The 23,973-nt window shown below is 43.2% G+C and overlaps 1 protein-coding gene across 2 annotated transcripts in view; it reads right to left on the bottom strand.

Annotated features, from left to right (window-relative positions):
* Positions 1–6,500: 6,500 nt before the first annotated feature.
* The window catches only part of PRKCQ (protein kinase C, theta), a 66,511-nt gene continuing 49,038 nt past the window's right edge, over positions 6,501–23,973 (bottom strand). For both annotated transcript variants that reach the window (XM_014949155.1, XM_014949156.1), the window contains 6 exons: positions 21,971–22,062; positions 19,535–19,597; positions 15,287–15,425; positions 10,918–11,106; positions 9,581–9,709; positions 6,501–8,291 (listed from right to left, as the gene is read on the bottom strand). In XM_014949155.1, coding sequence (XP_014804641.1) covers positions 8,136–8,291; positions 9,581–9,709; positions 10,918–11,106; positions 15,287–15,425; positions 19,535–19,597; positions 21,971–22,062 — 768 coding nt within the window. In that variant the 3' untranslated portion in view covers positions 6,501–8,135. The remainder of the gene's footprint in view (positions 8,292–9,580; positions 9,710–10,917; positions 11,107–15,286; positions 15,426–19,534; positions 19,598–21,970; positions 22,063–23,973) is intronic.

Below are 23,973 nucleotides of genomic sequence, written 5' to 3'. Positions count from 1 at the left end.
TTTTTGCTTATGAGAGTGTGTAGGAATTTTTGCTTTGCTGCTCTGATTTGTATTCCAGCCTGAGAAATATCTCAGATTTCTAGGTTGTGGCTTCTGCTGAAAGTACTGGGGTCAGATATTTACCTCTGCATTGGATGGGTAAATCTGCTTGAAAAGACAGTCGATGGGATCTCTTACTTTTTCTCACAATGAGAATTTTTCCAAAGCACCCTGAATCTGTAAGAAATTTCAGCTGAAAACATCTCAACAAAGCCTGTTTATAGTATTTCAGCTTCTCTGAAACCAGTTATTGAAAACTTTCAAAATGTCGTGGGTGCAAAGGAGGGAGTTTCCTCCCTGCTCATTACATCAGAGTTGGAAGAGAGCAGGGAGCTACTCCATAGTGCCCAACCCTACATCATGAAAAGCAGAGCTCAGGACAAATGGCTCAGATCGTTCACCAATTAGGGGAGCCCCGTAGGCTTTGAATCCCTGCTCTGGTCAGGCAGTTGTCTCTGGGAGATGAAGGCTGTATGATCTCAGTGTATTTCCTTCTGCAGCAGCTGTGATGAACACTTGAGGGAAGCAATGTCCTTCTGGAGGAGGTATCTCCAGCATTTCAGGGGAAAGGGCCAGTCCTGCCATCCATGTGAGTACATGGGTGCATGTCCTTTGTGGCTCTGCTGCTGAACCCACTCTTGGTTGTGGGTTGAGGTCGAGCTAAAACAGGTTAATCTGAAAACAACAGCAAATTGATCCCCAGGAAAACTCTGCCTTCTCCCAGATGAATAGTTTGCAAGACCCTTCTTTTGTAAAAATAACTTGTTCACCAGCTTGAGCTATAGTTACGATTTTCAACGCTCCTCACAGACTAACTCAGTCTCTGCTGCAGACCTTGTCCTGCTTCTGACCGATTGGCACACACATAAATCAGGAAAGCACTGCATTTACACCAGTGGTAATAGCTGCTCAAGCTCAAAATAATTTTTCTTTCTTCAGATCTCCTCTTTGTTGCCTTACCTTAAAATTTTAATCTATCTTTCTACTTATCATGACCATGAAAAGCCAAGTCTGTGTGGCTCGTGGATGGAAGGACAGGTGGTTTTGAGCATGGACTTCACAATGCTCTCAGTTCAGAAGGACTTTGTACATATCAAACCTGAACCAAAATCAATAAAGATACATTTCATCCATGGCTTTATACCATGCCCTGCCTTAGACCCCAATTTGAACATCACACACAACAGAGTGAGTTTGGGCCCAGACTTTGAATTTATGATGAAAAATAAATTTCCCTCTCTACTCCGCACAAAACTGGCTTGCACTCTGCAACTCCTGTCCTCCTGCTCTCTCTCCCTCATCAATTCTCTTTTCCCTTTCACACATCAGCTGCAAACATCTCATTTGGCTGGGATGTTGAAGACAGGCTCATCTCTAGCAGTTCCAGACTGTTAATTCAATCAGCTCTTATATCAGCACTAACATAAGTAAGTGAAAAAGGCTTTTGAATTTCATCACCTTGTTAAAAACTCGGATAGATTTCTGGGAAGGATTATTTGATTTGCTTCACTAGGTTTTATAAAGGTTTGTACACAACATTTAAACTATTATTATTTACTTTTAACAAGCTATTTATGTCCTACTCTCAACTGCATAATCAATACTGCTCTCCCATCTGTTCAGAGATCCTGACATCAGCAAATTTAAATTCTCCGCTGACTGAGTAAAAAGAAAGGAATAATTTAAACACAGTGAGTGAATGAGAGAAAAAGAGCCTGAGAGTCACTGATATAAACTAAATTTCCATGTGCAAAGATGACCAGGTATTCAGAAATTGTGGATCCAAGTCATGGGGCATCCACAGCTGCTCTGGGCAACCTGGGCCAATGTCTCAACACCCTCAGAGTAAAGAATTTCTTCCTAATTTAACCTAAATCTCCTCCCTTTCAGTTTAAAACCATTTCCCCTCATCCTATCACTTCACTCCCTGATCAAGAGTCCCTCCCCATCTCTCCTGTAGGCCCCTTTATGTACTGGAAGGGGCTCTAAGGTCTTGACTTTAGGTACCTACATGGGAGACAGGTCTCCTGGTCCTGTGATAGTCAGTGGAGACCTCATCAAAACAGCTGATGAACTGAGTTGATTTTCTGGGTTGATTATTGATTCTTTTGAATGAGGGTTGCTGTTTTGTCCCTTTTTCTCCACTACTTTGGCCCCATGACATTTTTGGGAAAGGATGGAGGCAATGAGCCTTGAATATCTTGAAGAATTTCACCCTGCTGGAAAACACCAGTGATTTAAAATAAATATACTCTCTGAGATATCACATTACCCTGCCAAGCTCATGTAGAGCAGAGATAAAATGGCTTTTTTAGAGGGGATTTTTCTTTCCCCACTAGCTGAATGGAATATCAAAGTACACAATTTAAAGTAAGTGTTAGAAAAAAGGTTATACACAATGTTATCAACAGAAAGGAGCTGAAAATTAAATGGAAATGATTACTGGGGAACTCATTTTCATTGCTACTGGGAGGCTAACAACAATAATAAAGAAGAATTTAGAAGTGAAAGCTGAGATTCTTCCTTTGATGTCTGAATATTTTCTGTTTATGTTCCCTTAAAATAAAGGGCCGCATCATAAATTAAATGTGATGCTTAATTTTTATTTTCTCTCCCCTCAAACAGCATGCTTTCCTCTAGGTGATTATTAAAATAATGATTCATGTCTTCAGCTGCTATACACCGGCAGGTTTTTGTTTAGGCAGTGGAGCAGCATGGGTTGTGTGATAGATGGGTCCCAGACAGACAGAATTCAGTTGCTCCTTGGAACAGAGATTAAGTGTTTTTTTAATTTAACATGTGAAAATGTAGAATGAGAAAGAGCCTCTGCCCTTCATCATTCCTGTAGGTTCGTCTTAACCAAGCATCTCCTACGATACTCAAGTTATTTAGCCAAGCTTTCAACCCACTTAAGTTTTGGAGGCAACATCATTGCTTCGATGAGAAATCTCAGGTTAAGTGACTGACCATGCTCCTGAGTGCTACAGATCAGTTACACTGGGGGTCCTGGATGGCTTTAAAGACCAGTGCATCACTCACTACCCAACTCCCTTGGGTGCAGTTGCAGGTTGTAGCTGCACTGAAGCTGGAGAGCCCAAGCACACCCACCATGTTAGCATGGACCCAGGCTCTGTTCAGGCAAGGCACATAGGGGCAGAGTCTTGCTAGATCTCAACCTACCAGTGGCTGTCCCAGGACCTTTTCAAATACTCCTAAAAGGGCTTCAGCTTCTTTACAGCAATTGACTGTAGGAAAAGTCTGTGACTTAGTATCTTAGCTTTCTAAGCTAAGCTGCAGGCAGACTACAACTGGGCTATATCCAGCCACAGACAGACAGGTAGGATCTTTTTGGTTTCAAAGTGATCAAGACCTGTATCATGAGCCTGGCCTTTAACTGAAGTGCATAACAGAAGAAAGCAAATGTCACTCCTATATTCAAGGAGGGCAAGAAGGAGTCTAAGGGGTCTACAGACTCTTAAGGCTCACCTCCATCTTTGAGGTGATGTGCAAACACACACAGGGCAGCACTTGCCTACTTTTCTAGGAAGTGGAGGGAAAGAAAGTTCAGAGGACAACTCTGGTTTTCTGTCTTAGGATGGGATGAATCACTCTTAGACTCTTTCTACTGATAATAGAGAAAATACAGATGATTACTTTGGATACAGCTAGTTAAATTTTTATGAACTTTACATACTTTTAGACAACTCTGTTTAATTGAGCTTGAATTCCATCCTGTGAGCCTCTGTTCAAACAACTTAGAGCAACTGGGTATGAACTATGTCCATTCAGAGGAAGAAAAGTCAAAGTGCTTGCACCAGGCCACAGGACATACGTATAGCAGAACTTGGAAATAAATCTGGGTCTACAAAGACTCAGTAATCCCTAACCACAGGATTGTCTTCCCCCTAAGACATGTGTCTCTGGAAGGTTGTGTTGAATATTGTTAGTTCAGTTTTGCTTTCACTTAACCCCACTGAGAGATCATCTAGCCTTTGTTGACCATCTCAAAAGATGTTGGGGGGTTGCAGTGAGCTTCTGTACCATTTTTATGCAGGTAGAAAAAAAATTTTGGCAGAGCTCTGCTTTGACTTTTTGACTCACCAGATCTTCAGATTCAAAATTAAACTGAATGTCCTGGTGGAGATTGAATGCAAAGACAGTTCTTGAAAGACCACAAATACTATGCTTTGTGCCTCTCTGGTTATTTCTGCTTTAGTGTGGGAGAAGGGAAGACACTTTTTCTTTGTTTCACTTTGCTTTCACTTTTCAATTATTTCATATCCCTGTGTATATAAACATGAAGGTAATATAGAGGATAAAGGACTCCATCACACCTTTTACCAAACAGTAGAATGGACCCCATCATGTCAGGTACAGTCACCAGTGCCAGTTACAGAAGAGCCAGAAATACATCAATGCCTGTATTTCACCAGCTCTGCATGTGCTGTCTTGGGTGCTGTGATACAGCAAAGACAACAATTCTTAGTAAGGAAGGTAGAAAAGCTTCCTGTGGTCTGTACTGAGACCTCCGCTGGCTTCAGAACACCGCAAGGCACGCTTTGGGGCACGTATAGATTATGATCTTGGCTGCTGTAGGTGATACGCCAGGCTGAGCTGGCATCTCTTGGAGTGAGAGAGCAGTTTATGTCACAGCTGTGATCCCACTCTTGGGTTTTAAGTGTCTAAGGTACAAATGCAATAGTAGAGGGAGGAGCACACCTACTTGCAGTACCCATTATTTGGAGCTGTACTAGCTGACAGAGACTTCTGGTGATATATCTCCACTGCAAGATGTGCCTGGTAGTCACTGGGCAAAATTGCCTTTCCTTTCTGAATGGGCAACAAAGAGGATGGTGGGGTGCAAGATGGAGCTTGGTCTTCCCATTGGGAGAGGCAAACATACACCTGGGCAACATGCTGAGGAGCTGTGAGACCAACCAACCAACCTCCTCTGGGAGGTCTTTGCAGGAGGGCTGAAATCAGGGCTGTCACTCACTGGTGAATCCCACTCAACATGACCCATTTTCAGCCTGAGGTTTGGTTTGGTGAGTGCCAAGAAGTAGGAATTTGTGCATCTCTCAAGCAAAGCAGCAAGACTGGGGAAAGAGCAGTTGGGTGGTGAGGACTACCAAACCTTGAGTTGAATTGGGTGGGGCTGGAGGTCAGACCCTGATATATGCAGATGCCATGCTCCTACAGCACTGCTGTGATCCCATGGGGCTCCAGAACAGAATTGGGCCATCAGCGAATGAATAACCAAACCTGGCAAGTTCCAGCCCATCTACTATGTCATAAAATGAACATTTTGTGGAGGACGGGAAAGAAAAGGAAGGGAAAAAAAAGAAAGCAGAAAAGACAAGATGGGTACGGAGGTACCAGGTTTAGCCAAGGCAAAGGAGCATCTCTGTGAGGACTTGTGCTCGTGCTCATTTCCGTGCGGGTGTTTGGCTTTCAGTCCTCACTGGCTCCTATCTCTCAATCGTTGCCACCACAGGAAAACGCTTGCCGCTTACCACGTCACTCTTCACACACCACAGGCACAGCTGGGAGGGTTTTCAGGATGTGGGACTGGTGAGACACACGGCACGCATGTTCGTGGTGGCTCGTACCCACCTCTCCCCGGTTCCCTGCCCCCATCCTTAATGGGTTTCTTTGGTTTTTAAGCTGAAGACACCTTGCAGTGAGAAGCAGGCACTTCTTCTTGTGGTTTGCATCAAAAGCCCTAAAGTAAGCCTAATGCCATCTCTGCTCTAGCATTTACTCTTCCGTTTGGCTGCTTTAGCTTTATGGGACCACAGATGATGTGCAGAGAGCCCTGCCTCTGGTCAGAGAGGTGTTAAACCCTGTTGCTCTTCAGTTACTTAACCACAAGAGGTGATTCAGCACCTGACTTCCTTACTTTACACTCTTGGGGTGTCCCCACATTGGTGTCAAGCACAAACCACTGTGCTGTTGCAAAGAAATCATCCTTAACGGTTGTTTAGAGTAAGGTGCTACCAATCTTCAAATGATTAGAAATGCAGTCTCTAGTCTGGATGTGGCCATCCAGGCTCCATCCATAGCATGTGGAGGGAGTCAGGCCCTCCCAGAACTCGGATAATCCAGCCTCATTCAGGTGTCAAAGGAAGGTGACCTGAACTGCCCTCTAATAGTAACGACCTCTGCACATCTGGCTCTGTGACCCCTTTGAGATACCAGACCTCATTTACAGCTGTGTCAACTTCTGGTGGTGAAACGGAACATTTTAGTCTCTCCACGGATACCTTTGCAGAGCGCCAAATCCTTTTCTTTTAAGATACTGATCTGTGGAGTAGTTACAGTTGTGCTAATGCTTGCTGATCCAGTGTATTTATGGGTTGAAATTCCTCTGGGGAACATGCCCCAGAGAGCGCAGAGCCATTTAAATGGCTTTTTCTAAGCACCCCTATTCTTTGCCCCTATTTAATCACTTCACTGCCCGCTTTCCCATTGTACACAACATTTTATTAAACTGTACAAACAGCACTGGCATTTAAAAAATTCATGCTAACCGTTCTAATTAAACATGATGACCAGCTGTACAAACTGTGAGCACAGATGCCCCCTGCATTTCATGCAGCACAAACAAGGTTTTCAATGTGTGTCACTGGACTGAAACCTTTTTCAGGATGCTCTGCTTTTCTAACTGAAGTTAGGCACTTCTGATCGTGGTCCTGCAGGATTCGGTGCCTGCAGCCAGGGCCAACGACACCCCAGCACTGCCTTCACGGCTGCATCCGTCCTATTGGAAGGTCCAAGTTGACAACCAGCTCCAGCAGAGCCAGAAAAGCACCTCTGAAGGGAATCTCATTTTGGGATGACTCATCTTCTGGAGCTTCTCCTCTCCATGGACTAGAGGGGTTGATGCAACAAAGCTCCAAATGTATACACTTCAATTAGAGCACAACCACCAACTTGGGTGACTGCCTAAGTCTAAGCTCTTCCAGAATCCTCTATTTGGGGTTTGACTTAATTTTGAGCCAGTATTTAACTGGTGTCTCAGTGACAAGCAGGAACCGGATGGTTGTACATCTCTCCAACCTGAGAAAGCAGTTCATCTTTATTTAAAAGGCTCCCACGGTGAAAGAAGTGCAGAAAAGACTTTTTTTTTCAACCCATCTACATTTCCACAGGCTGCAAAGGGATAGAACACACAGCAAAATGTCACAAGGTGAAGGAGACCTCACCCGATGTGCTGTCCTGCCCTGTGACTGTTGGGTGCTGCTTGTTGACCTATGCCCACCATGCATGCCAAAGAGCTGGAACATCATTTACAGTGATATAAAGTATATCGGCCTTTGCAAGGACTGTTTAACACCCTTCAAGTAAAATATACCAATGCTGAGACTGGAAGACCAGTTTTATGGTGCTTAAACAATGGCTGGAGGATACCTCTTCCATCTTTCTCATGCAGTTTTAGGATAAAACTCCAGAAAGCTCAGCCCAGATTTTGCTCTGAGCCTGGTGTGTGTGAGGATGGTTAAAGCTTTAGAACAGGGGCTTTCGAGGCTTTCTGCTGGTCTGCAGCTTCCCATCCTTCAAATATGAAGTATAAACCACTGGTTTTCTGCCATGGCAACGATCCTCCTTCAGAGTTGAGTCCTTAGTTCTGGGGCCTCTGATTGAGATGTACAAATGCTGGAATGGGCACCTGCAAAGTCTCTTTGTCACAATTCCAAAATCGAATCCTAACACCTGTGAACATTATTTTTAAAGTGTGTAGGGAGTTAAATTGCTTCTTAAAAACAACTCCTGAGCACACATGCACATTTCTGCATACGTACAAGTGGAGGTTACCAAGGCATCCAGCCTGAAGTCTTCCCAGATGCCCTCAGGACTTGAGCAAACTACTTGTCCTTCAGAAGAAGGGCCTAGTAGATAATTGCAGAAATGGGCACTGACATCACCAGAAGCTCAAATACACTTGTTTTTTTTTCTTACAGAGAAACCAGAGGTATGGTACAAACTTCACTGATGTGTTTTTCTGGAGGGTTCTTGATAAAAACAACCATGCACAGTCTTCAGTCGACAAAGTGTTACTCAAACAATTACAGAGAATTCCTTCAGTAAGGCAGACCTCAGGAAAATATTTTCTCCATTTTAGGGTTCACGAAAGAAAAGTTGCTGAACATATTTTGGTCCATGCTGTTAATCAGTGCTCTGTCGGCACAGGACAGTCTAGGTTTTTCATTTAGGAATTCCTTGTCAAAGTTGCTACAGTCACTCGGAGATTTCTTCAAGAAAAAGAAAAAAAAAATTGATGTCAAACCACTAATATTTAGATCCTCATTCTAATGTTACTGGCCCTATTGGTCTGCTTCCTATGGGCTCAGCTCAACCAGTCAGGAGCGAGCTCATTTCAGCCAGGGAACCCCCAATGCATCTGCTCTTGGCTTTTTGCACAATGATTAAGCTACTGCAGCCCAAACGATGCACAGTAACCTGTCAAACTGCAGCAAACTTCTGTCTGAGCTCTTAATATCCAGCAACAAGCACGAACCACTTCCTTATTACCGTCCTATTAAAGTAGTAATGGAGACACTGAGCCTGTGATCCATGAGTTCTGCCAGGCAGGGATGTTACAGCTTTGTAACACAGCAGACTGGACCCATCAAGTAAATAACACTTTTGAAGGACTGTAAAATGAAAGTATGATGCACTTGTCAAATTAAATTATATTATTGTCATAATAGGACTTTAATAGTTTAATTGGACTGCTATTAACAGTCCTGACTTAGCTAACCACATGGTTATTTGAACTGTTTTTTCTTCTGCAGTGCAGTGAAAGATAATCACAGAATGGGTTGCACTTATGTGGTTAAGATGTTTTAAGTGTCATCCAGACCCCTGCTATAGTAACTGAGAAAATAATGAGTAATTTATGGTTTGTCAGGTGTGGGCATGCCAGACCTGGGCTTACAGCCACCAGAAAGGAGTAGTCATGATGACCAAGCAAGGCATCCCAGCCAATAGAGGTGTATAGTTCACAATTGTCTTTCCAATGACTGGAGGCTGTGGCAGATCCAAACTGTAGATGGTTCCAGCTGCTTGTATCTGATGTACACACCATACCAGACAGCCTATGAACAATTTAACCTGCATTTGGACATGTAAGTAGGAGTAAACACTTTCCATTCTGACTGCCCAACACCAAAGTCCTCCATCTACTTTTAGACAGAGAAGTTGCATGTACAGAACAACTCCAGAAGATAACCCTAAAAGTTTGAGGATATTTTGAAAGCATTAACTTGGTGCCTAAAATGGTTAGTTCCAGTGTGAAGCAAACATTTCTCGACCTTTAAAAGGCTGACACCATGAATCTAAACAGGCTTTGAGGTCTCTGATATTAAAGACCCATGGCTGAAGATTTTGGACAGTGCCCCTAAATAAATGTGTTTACAACATTACTGTGGGTCCTGGCTTTGGTTTAATGCCAGCTGGAGGGTTTAAATATTTAGGGAATGAATGACTCAAGAAAAGAAAGACATGAGACGAGTGCAAATGAAAGAAGATGCATCATTACCACTCTCGGTTTGAAAGGAGGTTCCATCCTTCTTTCTTCTAAAGCCTCCCAGTTTATTTCCCGGAAAAAGGCATGCTGGCGGATGTTTCCTCTTGCTCCCAGTCTCCTCTCAGGTTCTCTCACAAAAAGCTAGAATGTTGAAGGAAGATAAATACCTTAGTCTTTTATCAATAACAGTATATTCATTATGGCAGAGCTCCCAGGTAGGGTCTCAGACTTCAAACTCAAGCACGGTTGGTGAGAGTGTGAAGACTCTTCTAACTTAGAAAATTTCTCATTAGGGAGCCAGTTCAGATTCTTAGCCTAATAGGCCAAAACTGAGAGACCTTGACCATGTTTTTCCTTTGCAGCAGAGAGAGGACAAATTTGCTACAGGGGCAACAATATACATGTCTGAGCTTGCAAATATGCAACTACACAGGTGAAATATCTAGATCACACTTGCAAGCTTTTGTTTGGACAATTTCTTGTTATCAGGATTTCTTTTACTGTTGAAATATAAGCATAATTTGTGAAAATACTAGCCTAGCCTATGTGGAGTTGCATTCATCTTCTATACCTTTGGACAACTGGAGTGTCTGTATCCAATCCTTTATAATTCATAGAATCACAGAAAGGTTTAGGTTGGAAGGGACCGTAAAGTTCATCTAGTTCCAACCTGCCTGCCCTGTAAAGTTGGTCAGAAGATTTGCACCTAAGCTGTCTGTTTTTCTCCATTAATTAGACCAGGTTGGATGGGGCTTTGAGCAACCTGGTCTAGTGGACATTCCCATGTAGGAGATTAAAAGGGCCAAAAATGCAAATGACATGGTGCTACTATTTTCAGTGGGTTCTGCCACTTCAGGACACAGCTCAGGCTTTGTCAACCTGCTCTTTAGCTCAGTGCAAACATGTTAAAAATTCTCTCATGAAAATCAAGCTGAACACCAAGGCAATCTACCCCAGACGTTCTCCTATCTCAGAGGCACATGAACCACTTCAAACCCATAATTTCCTGTAACTCCTAGTTTGAAGCCTGGCAGAGTATCTTTTCCAGGATTTAACATGCCTTGCACCTAAAGGATTGCTCTGCAAATAAACTGATCTCTGCTGGTATATGATACCCTGCAATCCAACTTTCTGGATGTGAGGAGCCATTATCAAAGCTCAGGAGAAAGAAGACGTAGAGATGGCCTTATGACTTAGATCAGGTGTTCTTTGAGGTCCTCAGACAAGAAAGTGACTCTTTCTGGTCCTAACACACTAAATTTGTTTCTCTGAACAACAGCTGAAGATGCACAAATCAAAGGTGACAGTTCTCACAAAAGAACTTCTGTTTGACATGTGGCAATTCTTACCTTCACCAAAATGTCCTTTGCATCCTTGTCAAGCCAGCGAGGGTAGAACGGGTTATCCATACGGATAGACTGGAAAAGCTCCTCTTCATCTTGGCCATGGAAAGGAGACTGCCCAATAAGCATCTCATACAGGAGGACACCAAAGGACCACCAGTCAACGGAGGTGTTGTACTTCTGCCCCAGCAATATCTGCCCAAAGGGAGGAGTGACAAAGACAGATGCAAAATGTCTGACATATTTCAACTTCAGAAGGGTGGCCAGACCTTGACCTTTCAACTGCTGCTTTGTGCTGAGTGGGATAGCAGAGGTGCTTGCCAAGAGCTCCAAGTCACAGCCACACCTGGGTGACAAACCAGCCCTTAACACCACAGGTGACAGGTTGCACGTAAGCCTTCAGTAACTTGAATAAATCCTTGGCTACCAGAGAGATCTCAAACATGAAAAGGGAGGCAAGTCATCTTTTGCCTGCCCTCCAAGTTATCCCAAAGGTTCAAATCAGGTTCACGAAGTCCAAGAAGACAAATGGTTAAGCATTAACATCTTAGGACTGATTTACCTCACACAAGCTGTATTTTAAAACTACAAGTGTGGCAATGTAAGGGAACTTTAGGACTGTCAGTCCATAGAAATGGTGTGAATCTCTTCCAGCAACATCTGTCCCAGGAAAAACATTAAAAAGCAGTTGCTGATCTATCCTCTTGAGAGCAACTGAGTTGTAGCTAGAGCAATGAGAGTTTGGTCAATCAATTGGTTTGTGCCTTTGTGTGTCAACTATAAAGTGAAGGCTACATCCAATGTGTGGGGGCCAGGGGGGATGGCTGGAGTGATGACATCCCCTAAGAAGGGATGTGCCCTTTTCTTCCCCTAAGAAAGGATGTGCCCTTTTCTTACCCTACAAACTTGGCCAAATATCACCAAGTTCTCAAACTTTCCCTCTAGGGAAGCAAAATTAATTTCACCTGCCTTTAGATATCTGTTATAGACAATTAGAGCTGAACCAGTTATGGTTAGCTCTTTTTGTAGTCAAGGAAGAGAATGAGTCCAATTTTAGACATTCAGCTGAATATCTACCTGCTGTAAAATACGACCCCCTGTTTGTCCCCTTTGGTTATCAAGGAGATTGGACAACTTGCTCATATATAGATATTTACATTGCAGATGTCTAAAGGTAGATGTGATGACTATGAGGTCTAGCATCCTTATCAAGATTTTAGAGCTGGAGAGGGGAATAGTTCATTTTAAGGCACAATATTCAGTCTTGAGCCCACAGCTTGGTTGCACTGTAATACCCTATACTATAGATCTGGCATAGGTATCAATGACAAGCCCTGGAGACGGTTTAATACCAGTGAGAACAACTATCCAGATCAGTACACATGAAACTGCTGATAGTTGAAAAATTATGATTTAGAGAGGTGATCTTTACCGCTGGCTCAGAGGTACAGTGGAAGTGGGTGAGTAATTTCTTGACTGTTTTCATAGCTTGTCTTCATTGATTATAAATTGCCACATGGGCCCAGATTCATCTTATTGCCAAAAGTTATGTGTCTCATTAATTTAGTTATCCAGAGTCTCGCTATAGTCAATGGAGGGAAAACATTGATTTAACTGACTTAGATAGGAAAGGATGACTGGTCTTCTGGGATGCTCATCCTTCTACAGCATTATAAAATGCCATTTAATGTTTCATTTTTCGATTAATTCTCTCATATTAGGTGAGAAGTATCCCCCTCATGTACCTGTGACATCTAGCAACGCAGCACCTTAATATCAGAAGTCTAAACTCGAGCTGATGTAGAGTGCTCATGACTAAGACATCTGTCTCCAAACAAGTGAAAAGAGGAGACTCTAAAAGGACATAAAAGCTATTTGAATGTAAGATGCAATATATACAATGTGTTTCACTCAGAGCCAAAAAAAAAAAGGAATCAGCAAGACTTCCTAATATATTTCTTCTGGATCACTTATAAACAAAATCATCCCAGCCTTTCCTTCTGAAAAGACATATTAGGTTTATAAGGCTTTACCTTTTAAAGTATAAAATGTCTGGAAATTGAAATTAAATGTTTCATGGCAGTTAAAGAAAAGTTGTATTAGCTTTACAATTCTCTGGAAAAAAAAAGTAAATAAACTCAGAAATTTCATTTCAGGTTAAGTCTTTTTTTGTCAAATATTTTCTGAAATTAAAAAATTGCTATTCTACTGACCCCAGGCCCCCTTATTTGCATGGCTGTAGCCAAGGTGCTGGGTCTGTAACAAATTACAGTGCTAGCAGCTGCATTGAAATACTGACAAAAAGTCCAGTGCTCCTGCCTCTGGGGGGAGAGATGATCCATAAACTCTAGCAGTGCCTTCAATTTAGAGGTAAAATGTTTTATATGCACTCGTTGAATCTCTAAAATAAATGATGGTGCAGAAATAAAACTCTGAACTATTTTAGTCTTTGTCTTTTCTATGAAGTAAAATCACAGATAATGGATTATCACTTAGCTCTCTTTTTTTTTTTTAGGATCAGAAAATAGCTTTTTTTTGGTTAAAATAAAAGCATATTGAAGTGAAATAAAAGACAATTACACCTTGATTGCAGAGCACACTTACACCTGCTCTTATGCAACACAAATCCAACTGATTTGAAGAGACCACCCCTTCTGTCAGCAGTGGTGTAACTGAGATCAGAATTGAGCCCTTGGTGCACAGTGAAAGATCAATGCATTATAGTGGAGGGGTAAAACCCAAAAGCTTTTAAAGCTATTTGAAAAGTACAAATATCCATCATGAAAACACTAAAATCAGGAAATGGGATCTTGAAAGGCAAATAAATGGATTTCAGAGTGATGTCGGACATGATGCATGGATGACTCGTAGGCTCTTCTCTGAGCTGAAAAATGTTTTCTTTGGCCCCAATTTGCCACCTAATTAGTCAAGGCCTCTCCATATTAAGATCTATAATTGTGTGAAATCACCAGGTTAAGGGAGCTTTCTCTTTTCTGGAGGGATCTAGTCCAAAGTATCTAAATTTACTAGGGGAAAAAAAAAAAAAAAGAACAAGTTTGTGTCTGGGAAAAAATGGAAAGAAATAAGGGAAAGGGCAAAGGATCTTGTTATTGGCAAGCTGGAGTCAGGTGTCTGTAACCACCCAGTTTCATTGCATGGGCACATGGAGGCCAGAGTCAGCTTTTCTCCATCAGGTATCAATAGATACCAACTGCAGAAGGAGAAGAGGAACTGTTGGTATTTTTTTGCAGGGAGTTTGGAGACTCTCCATGCAAGGCCCATCCTTTCCTAGTCAAAGGGACAGAGCAGAATCTTAACACAAGGTACAAGCTCTGCCTTGACCTTGTCAGCTCAAGCACAGCCTCCCCCTATTCAACTCCATCATTTCTAGTTTTAGAGCCTCCTTCACCAGGAGGCAACTTGTGCAGGCATGTCCTCCAGGGATGGATTCATGCAGTGACATGAGGTGCTCTGGCACTGTGCACAGCCAAAGCAGAGAATCAGAGGCAGGTCCCAGTTGTCTTCCAGACAGCAATCTCTCTTCTCCAACTGCTGGCATTTGGAGGAGAAAAGCAGGATGTATGACCACTCTCATGTTTATGTCTCCCAGCATCTCCATCCCTTTTACAGACACTATTGGTAGTTTTTTAGATCTAGACAGACCTTCAAGCCTGTGCTCAGTTTTCAGGTTACGCCTCTGATGGCAGAGCCTTTTCAGAGCATATAGTGCCTTACACGTCTCTGGGAGGATGCTTGTGATGCAGGCTGTGTTTGCAGCCAGCTAAGAATCTGTCTGAGTAAGAGAGAAGTCAAAGCTTATGGGTGCCATCCCTATTCAAGCATCAGAGCATATCCCAGAGGGAAGGTGAACCCCAATCTCTGCTTTATTGTGGACCCAGCCTCTCTTCTCTATCTAAAAGGTGATTTGGAGGATCAATGAGGAGGGAGAATCAGCTCCAGGTGGGCATTTTGTCCTGCCTTTCTCTATTTTGTCCCTTAGGCTGTAATGAACATCATCTCTTAGAGCTGACCATAGCTCCCTACCAGCTATCAAGGAACCTGTACAGCCATGGAAGCCTAATTTTAACTAGCTAGGGAACACGCTTCCCATTCCGCGTGCTCTTTCTGTCCCTGAATTGGAGGACCTACCTCTTGGATCTATTTATTTTTGCACAAAAAATAAATAAGCCACAAAAATATGCAATGCCAGACAGCAACACAGGCTCTGAGTCATACTCGAATCCAGCTTCTAGCCTGGAACTGCTCAAAGCAGGTTATTACTCTTTGCAGCCTCCACCACTGACCAACAGTCAGGTCTTAAGACATGTTCTATGTCCCACAGCAGCTTGTTGATCTCCCTGGACCCCACACCTACCTCAGGAGCAATATAGTCAGGAGTCCCACAGAAAGTGCTTGTCTTCGCATCTCCAAACATGTTCTCCTTGCACATCCCAAAGTCAGCAATTTTGATGTGCCCCTCATTGTCCAAGAGGACGTTGTCTAGCTTCAAGTCTCTGTGGGGGAAGAGAAGGAAACCCCCCCTTTAAGTGTTACAGAGCCGCACAAATTATTCTAGCAGGTCACACTTATTAACTTGCTATCTGCACCTATGCAGTGCCTTCATGTGCCTACAAAGAAAGGCTATGGGGTTAATGAGGAGCTGCTCTCTTGGACTTTAGGGCCCACAAACCCTGCATGGCTCACAGAGGGTCAGAATAATGCGAGTGCCTTCATGTGCCTACAAAGAAAGGCTACGGGGTTAATAAGGAGCTGCTCTCTTGGACTTTAGTATCTCTCTTCCTCATTCGTTCTGTCCCAGCACTGATTCATTTGCTGGAAAAGACTTTACCCAAGACATCTTCTAAAAGCTACCTTCTTCGAGGATGCAGAATAGTGAAGCTAAAAAAGGTCTGTGTGCCAGCTGGTGCTTCTGCCCTAACACAGCTTACAGAAGATAAGACAGAACCAGCTAATGCTCACTTTCTTCTTCCCTGGGAGTCTCAGCATTGTATCTGAAGCTGCTGCCAGATCTCCCTCCCAATGCAGGCTCTACAAATATTGGAAGAGGTAAGGACCCACAAACCCTGCATGGCTCGCAGAGGGTCAGAATAATGCAACACATCAGCAGAACACCCACCACCTTTCACTACTGGGCTGGACTATCTGAGCCCCAGAGATTTACAAAGCCCTTCACACACGGCTGCCAAGCTGTCGTCAGAGGTTTCAGGCTCTGACCTACTGTGGGAAGCAAAAAGCCCAGGGAGAAAAAATAAATAAATAAGGAAATGTAAAGAGAAGGAAATAAAAGCAAGTGAGCTGATGAATCATGGTCATTGACAGAGAACAAAGAGGTCCTCACCTGGGAACAACCTGTGAAAGGAGAGAAAGAAAAAGGCAGAAAGAAAGGCAGAAAGGTAGAAAGGCAGAAAGGCAGAAAGAAAGAAAGAGAGAAAGAGAGAAAGAGAGAAAGAGAGAAAGAGAGAAAGAAAGGCTGGCATGACTTCTGTTTTTATATCTTACCTAAAAGCTTTGCTTTTCATTGAAATAATGACTCAGGGAGATGTTTGGATCAGTGATGTCGCATTTTGCCTGGGATGTAGGTAGAATTTGGATTACCTGGTTTCAGAGCACCCATGTTCCTGCACTGCCTATCCTGTGCTATCAATCACTGCTCCTTCTCAGGGCTCCCAAAGCACCCAGACTCAACATTTGCTTGTACCCACAGCTGAGGATACAACTGGTCTTTTCCAACCTCTGCTTATTCGCAGCCTACACACATTTTCCATATTTCAGGCAAGAGCCCTAACCACGAGGCTGCTACAGAGCTACCTGCCTGCTGAGAACCGGTTCATGACGTGTTTTTTTCAGAAACGGTTTTGACTCTCTACAAGAAAGTAATTTCTAATGCATGATGCTCCTGAGATGATCGTCTACTATTGCAGGGAAGATGGCTGTTCAGCCTCCTTCTCTGCAAAGCTCCTTGCCTTGCTTTGGCCAGGTCCCAATCAGGGTGGGAGGCCTCATAGTGTCTACACGCTAAACTGTGGTCATGGGGCAATGGTTTGCTGCTGCTAGAATATGGCCCAAGAAAAAGTGGGAGTCATCAATCAAAAAGAAATGTAGAGACAACTGAGACATTTGCCTTCCAAGCGGCAGACACTCATGTTGTCACAATTTCCAGCTGGAATGACTTATTTTAGTTACACCATTGAGATCAATCTCTGGCTGCCAGCACTGCTTTTATTCATCTGGTAGATCGAAGCAAAACAAAAAACCCATCACCTACAGTTCACTTTCATTATTTTGATGAGTCTCAAACTCATTGGCTCCAGCAATTGGAGTTTCTGCCAAAAAAGCCTCAGCTCATTCATTAAAATTTAAGCCAACATTTCGAAACGTGGCTGCATGAGACAGAACAGCTGGATTCATTATTTTACGACATTGCAAGTGATGTAGCTTCAAAAATGATTCCTATTCACTTCCCTAAGTGCTTAGTTAGCTCTGTCTGAGATACTGATGGCTGTGCGTTCTCAACTGACCTCATTGTCATTGTCTTCAATGAAAAAGGGAAAAAGGAGCAGGACTGGTTATATCTTCTCTCTCAAAGCTTGATACTCAAGGCAATGCCACACTGATTCCTGGGAATGAGCTATTTCTTCCTATCACCACGCTACCCAGTGTCTAGCTATCCCACTTTGCCTACCTTTCCCTAGGCTCCAGACTCTAAACATCTCTCTCCTTTCATGAGGAAACAGGTCCCAAACCCTGACAAACCAATGGTGTAGCAATTCCAAATAAAAATGTGAATTATAAACAAAATATCAGCATTAACATTCCTGCCACAAACTCAGAATGTCCTGCAGATATTTTCAATCAACTTTTCTGAGAAGTCTGAGTAAAAATGACGGACATGGCTAAGTGGTTTGGGCACTTCAGAAAATGTTTCCTTTCAGTCATCCAGAACAATAATTAGAGCCAGAAACTTGCTGAGAGCTCAGAGATCATCTTAGCTTAATGCCGTTGATATTGATCTCATGTTTACGCAAACACCATCATTGGTCAATAAAGACTATAAACGGCTCCCACATGAGTACTAATAATGAATAATAAGGCGAGTTTATATGAATCAAAGCTTGAGTTTTAATGGGAGAGTGGATTGTAAACAAGCCGTTCACTTTTAGCATTTGTTCTAATGTTCACAGTACATGACAAACATTGGAATCAGCTCATTTTGGTTTCAGCAAACATTGCTGCTTTAGTGAGCTTTCTCATTTGTTTGTGACAAGCTATTTGCTTCCTGCTTTTACAGAAGGTTGCAATGTAGTAACTAACTTTTGCCATGCAGAGGAGCTGGACTAAAGTTCCCCAGAAATTCAGTTCCTCCTTTCAGCCATGGGAAAGAAGACTGTGGCCTGATTTCTGCAGCCCTTATTGCTCCCAGCTTGTCACTGTCCTCTCATATAGGTCTGAAGCACATCACCTGTGTATTAGATCAAAGCATCAGTGCATAACTTTGAAGGTCCTAGGGAAGTCAAGCAGAAGTTGAAATGGGCAATTTTGTAGTAGAGGACTTCTCCTCCTTGGGATTTGATAGATGGATGCATTGTGGACTAAGTTCATGCCAGTAACTTTGGGAGAGGACTCTTCTGTCTGAATGCAGCTGCCTGAAGTCTCCTACCTAGTCCCCATCAGCTCCCTGTGGAGCCTGCTGTAGATATTGGCACTATTCATACACACTCTAACACAGGCTTGATCAACATAAAAAAAGCCCACTCCTCTCTACTTGCTACGAGATCTTGGGTAGCTAGCTCAGACTTATGATGGTAGGTGAGATGAATCACAGAATGATATGGGGTTGGAAGGGACCTCTGGAGATCATCTAGTCCAACCCCCTGCCAAAGCAGGGTCACCCAGAGCATGTTGGACAGGAACACATCCAGATGGGTTTTGAATACCTCCAGAGAAGGAAACTCCACAACCTCTCTGGGCAGCCTGCTCCAGGGCTGTGGCACCCTCAATGTAAAGAAGCTTTTACTTAGGTTCAGACAGAATTTCCTGTGTTCCAGTTTGTGGCTGTTGCCCCTTGTCCTGTCACTGGGCACCACTGAAAAGAGTTTGGCCCCATCCTCTTGACACCCACCCTTTGATGAATCCCATCTCCCCTCTGAACTGTGCACAGAAAACCTCTTAATAACCTAAAAATTAAGGTGCATCACTGTCTCCCTGCCATTATTACTTGAGCTGAGCTTGTCACCACTATCCCATGGCAACCAACACAGTAAATATATAAAATTTTTCATAGCTAGCTTTACCTTATATGCCTTCATACATGGTAAGCTTAAACTGGGTGCCTATGCTGGGTGCTATATGAATGACTCAGTGTAAATGGATCATAGGGCTTGTTTTAATGTCAACTGAAATAGGACTGGATTCTCAAAAATGTCTCAAAATTGCCTCTTCTACACTCTCTCTTCAAAATAAAACAGCCAGACTGTAAAAAGGAAATCTGCATAGAAATGCAGTACCAGTAAGTACATCCAAGGAACAGTCTCTCAGTTACCGTTAGTGCTTGCAGGGAAAGCAGGAACAGTTTAGTATATTAGACATTAAAGAGTAAAATTACCTGTATATTATGCCCTTGGAATGGAGGAACTGGAGCCCGCATATGATTTCAGCAGCATAAAACCTGAGTGATAGAAGGCACAAGTTAGAATGGATGCCTCCCAACAGGCACCTTCAACTAGACCAAAACGATGGAAACTGTCTCCACAGGAGCCAAAATTTCATTAAGCTCCCAGAAGGCTTGGAGTGTCTCCAGAAGGCTTGGGGTAACTGGGTTTTACAGGTAACTGATGCATAAAAGGAGATTCCACATGGCCAGCAGCCCAATTCCCACTGAAACCACTTTGTTAAACTGTAGGGATTTGGAGCCTACTCATCATCAGGGATTTAGAAGCCACACTGCATGGCTGGCTGCTGTTTTTCATACGCGACTGTCTCTGAGGACATGTCCATCAGTGCCCAAGGATGTCTCTAGATCAGCTGTGGAGCAAAAAAACACCACCCAGATCCTTCTGCCTACCTGCCCTAAGATATGGTCCCTGTCACAAAGGCGGCAGACCAGGTGGTATCTATCCCTTATTTAGACATCAATGATTTACAGTGATGCACCAGACTGCAAACTGCAAATTACTGCAAAAGAGCAGCTATAATTTGCCGTGTTCAGTAGCTGCTGCACAAATGGTGGAGTCATCCCAGCAATGGGACAGGCAGGTGGGCATCTGGGTTTGGGGACCCATGACCAGTCTCCTGGGCTCATCAAACAGACCTCTTCACTGCTCAGATTTATGACTTAATTTTGAACTGTTACTCAAGATGTCAACTAGCTAGCAGCTCAGTGGCCTTTCTCTGGAGTCTTTTTGAGTCTGAGATCTTTGTTCTCAACACAGCTCTGCCTAGAGGACACCACCACGTGCAAAGAGGCAGCACAAGGCTGGAGGACCATCGCACAATGAAAGTGTTCTCCCAGAAGGGAATATAAGTATTGTACAGCTCTGTTCCTTCAGTCTTCAATGCCTTGGCCCTTAATTCTGAACATTCAAAATGCTTTTGAAAAAATAATCAAATAAAACACTCATTTAAATGAGGTTTGGGGTTTCTTTTAATTATTAAATAGAAATTAATTCCTATAGTGTTTTCAATATTGACTTTTAAAATACCTTTTGCTCACAAAAGGATTAAAAGCACCTTTCATTTCTTCTAATTCTTCTATTTACTTTAATCAAAGCTAAATAAATTTTTAATTCTCTGTTGGTGTATTAATTTTTTGTTTAAATTTACCTGTTTCACTTTTGATAGGTTTTATCTCTTCCCCCCTGGCCCCCCCTTGAACCTTAAAGAGGAAAAGGGAAAATTCCATTACTTCTAACAACCAACAGCTCCACCTCTGATCACTGGATCAGGAATCTCAGCTCAAGCAGGTCTTGCAGCTTGGTTACAGGCCACCCAGTGTTGCAAAGAACAAGATATTTGGTTCCACAGATGGTTGAAAATGCATGTGGGATTTCTTTGATGGTGGTATATCTGGGGTGGAGGTTGGGTCCACAATACCATTATTAGAATCAGAGAAACACAGGATGGTTTGGGTTGGAAGGGACCTTAAAGATCATCTAGTTCCAACCCCCTGCCCTGGGCAGGGACACCTCCCACCAGACCAGGTTGCTTAAACTTCCCAAATTATTGGGACCTGTAATTATGGGCTGAGCCAGAACTCAGTGAGTACAACAAAAAGCAACCCCAGGGCTGCTGTAATTCACAGCAGGTTGCTTTAAAATGACCCTCATCCATGGGCCATGTAATCAAGGTCTTAGGCACCCTTGGGGCTTTTGGATCTCAGGTGGATTGAACTGTCCTTCTGGAGCCCTTCTTTGTTTGAGGGTCTGCAGTCCCAGGAAAGGGACTGATCCAGCAAACAGGGCAGCCTAAGGGACAGCTTCTATCTGGCTCAACTCTTGGCTCTGAACAAACGTTTGTGGGACGGTGCTGAGGTTAGTGCGAAATACAGGAGCCAGGTCACAGCCTAGAAAGAGGTCCCCGATTTGCAGGCTAAAGGATGCAACGCTGACCAGGGTGTAGCAGGATCTGTACCACTTCCAGCCAGAAATAGCTTCCCTAGTTGACCAAGAATGCAAAGCAAGTTCACGTCTGACTGAGATCAGACATGTGGATGGGCTACGAAGAGCCTTCTGTGGGAGGGGAAATAGGACAGAGAGAGGAAGTGCCTTGCTCCAAGTCTATTGTTGAGTCGGGGTGATGACCTGCCTGTTTTGTTCAGTTCAGAGAGAGCTGGGATGGAGAGTGATTCTGCTTCCAGCACAAGCACTGTCCCCACTTTGCAGCTGGGTGAGCTGCAGAGAGGTCAAGTGATTTGGCCAAGGTTTCCTCTACAGGACAGTAGCAGAGCTGGGAATAAAATCAGGATCCCTGGTGTCTGCAGCTGCTGCTTTTTCTTTGACCATGTGTGCAACCTGCAAGCCAAAAGGTAATAATAACATCTTACGTTGCTCTAGGAAGGTCGAACTTATGACAGCTCTGGATATGGAACATGAGGTCTCCTCCATTGAGGTATTCCATCACAAAAAAGAGGTTTTCCTATAGAGAATGAGACAAGATGACAATTAGGGATGGGGAAGGGCGAGGTAAAAGTGAAAAAAACCCCAAAACCAAACCCACCCAGAAAACACTTGAAATGAGGAAGGAAAAGATTACAGCGACAGTTTTGGAGAGAAAGCAGTTTCTTTTTCAGACTCCTCATTTCTCCTCTTTGTTCTCTATGCCCTTACTCACCCTCTCGGCTCGGATTTGTATAAAAAGCAGTAGCAAACATTGCAAATCCACCTAATAACCAGCTGGTGCCATTGATTTTTACCAGCAGACCTCAAGGCTCCCTAGAAGGGGATAAGTAACTCTACAGCACCTGTATAACAGAAAGACAGATGGACAAGCTCCCCAGGGGCACTTGTGGAAGAGGTAGAAGTAAATCTCAGGTCTCCTCTGGTTCCCAGCCCAGTGCATTATCCATTGAGTGAGTCATCTTAAGCTGGTGCTAACTGCATTCCTGCACATCTTCTGTGGAGGCACGTGGGTCTGACTTCAAATTACCAGAGACAGTGGCCAGATGCAGCAATCTCTTTTAAGCACATGCTTCATTTTAAGCCTGAAAGCTGCTCTATTAAACAAGGCAAGATAAAACTTGCTAGTGGGAAGATTCATGAATTAATCATATTTCTGGATGCCCATTGAGTGCTTGCATGTCAGAGAAGCCTGGAAAAAAGATCCTGTCCACGTCCCCAGTTGCATGCAAACGTCAGTCATTTGTCCAGGGCAGTGGAAAAGTCTGCTCCTGGTACCGAGGAAGGATGGAGAGAATCTCTGTACTGAATAAAGAGCAGAACCAATCTCCAAGGTTTCCTTTCCAATCCTTGATGTACCCTTGCTGCTTCATGAGCCAGAACTTCACCTTCAGGCCCCCACAGAAGCCAGAGGCCGATTCAGACCAATCCCTTCCACACTGAATTGCACCTACAAAGCAGGAGGAGTGGCTTTTTCTGGAAGAACAGTACTTGTGCAATAAATTATGCTCCCAGATTAAACTTCTGTTTCAGGAATCTCAGCTTTTGTTCATAAATGTATGGATAAAATAAAATGGATGCGATATTTTTTTCTCCTCAAAAGCCTCTCTGTTCCATACACATCTGAAGTTGCTCATCTCTATGCTACGTTAAAATTTATTAATATCTTCCCTTTGTTGCTTATTGCTGATTTTTTTTAAGGGGGGAAATAGAGTATTTTCACTTTATTTTTAACTGTTAAAGGAAGATTTTTATCCATAAGATCTAATATTAGCATCTCTGGCAGCAAGCCAAGAGCTGGCTATTTAAAAAAACCAAGTTGTTGTTCCTTTCGAGTAACAGCTGTCTGCTCTAATTTGTGCAATTTCTTTAGCCAGATCCTTTTAATTACAGTACTCTCCTTTAAATGGATACCTGGCTGGAAACCCCACCTGTCATTTGACAAGTACAGGGCCAGATCTGGCCTCCCAGGGAACGAGTACAAATTTTGTCAATAAACCAAATGGGTGCAGGTTTTCAGTTTGAAGGTCTTGCATCTGTAGGGGTCTGTGCACATAACTCAGTTTAAGTAAGTAAGAAAGCCAAATGGAAATGGGCAATTTAGTACAGAAATGCATAAATCTTGGAAGCAATGTGAGCTCAGGAGCCCATTCCGGAAAACACTTGAACAGACACTCTTTGTAAAGGTACACAGGGAAGTGATGAGGTTTAGCCAACAACAGACCAGTAGCCACATGTATCACACTGGGACAGAAGAAACCTCATGGGTCTTCAAATGGGCCACATTCAGCTTCAGCGGATTGGGAAGGAGGAAACCCCTGTGTTTCCTTGGAAAGTCCACTGAGTTTGGCTACACCTTATCACACATCTTTATGCATAACTTGGAAGTCCATGTTTAGTCAGCAGAACAAGCAGTCATGCTCTGCTTGCT

Source organism: Calidris pugnax, unplaced genomic scaffold (genome assembly GCF_001431845.1).
Source record: "Calidris pugnax isolate Ruff unplaced genomic scaffold, ASM143184v1 scaffold125, whole genome shotgun sequence".
Lineage (NCBI taxonomy): Eukaryota > Metazoa > Chordata > Aves > Charadriiformes > Scolopacidae > Calidris > Calidris pugnax.
This window is presented reverse-complemented; position numbering and strand designations above follow the sequence as displayed.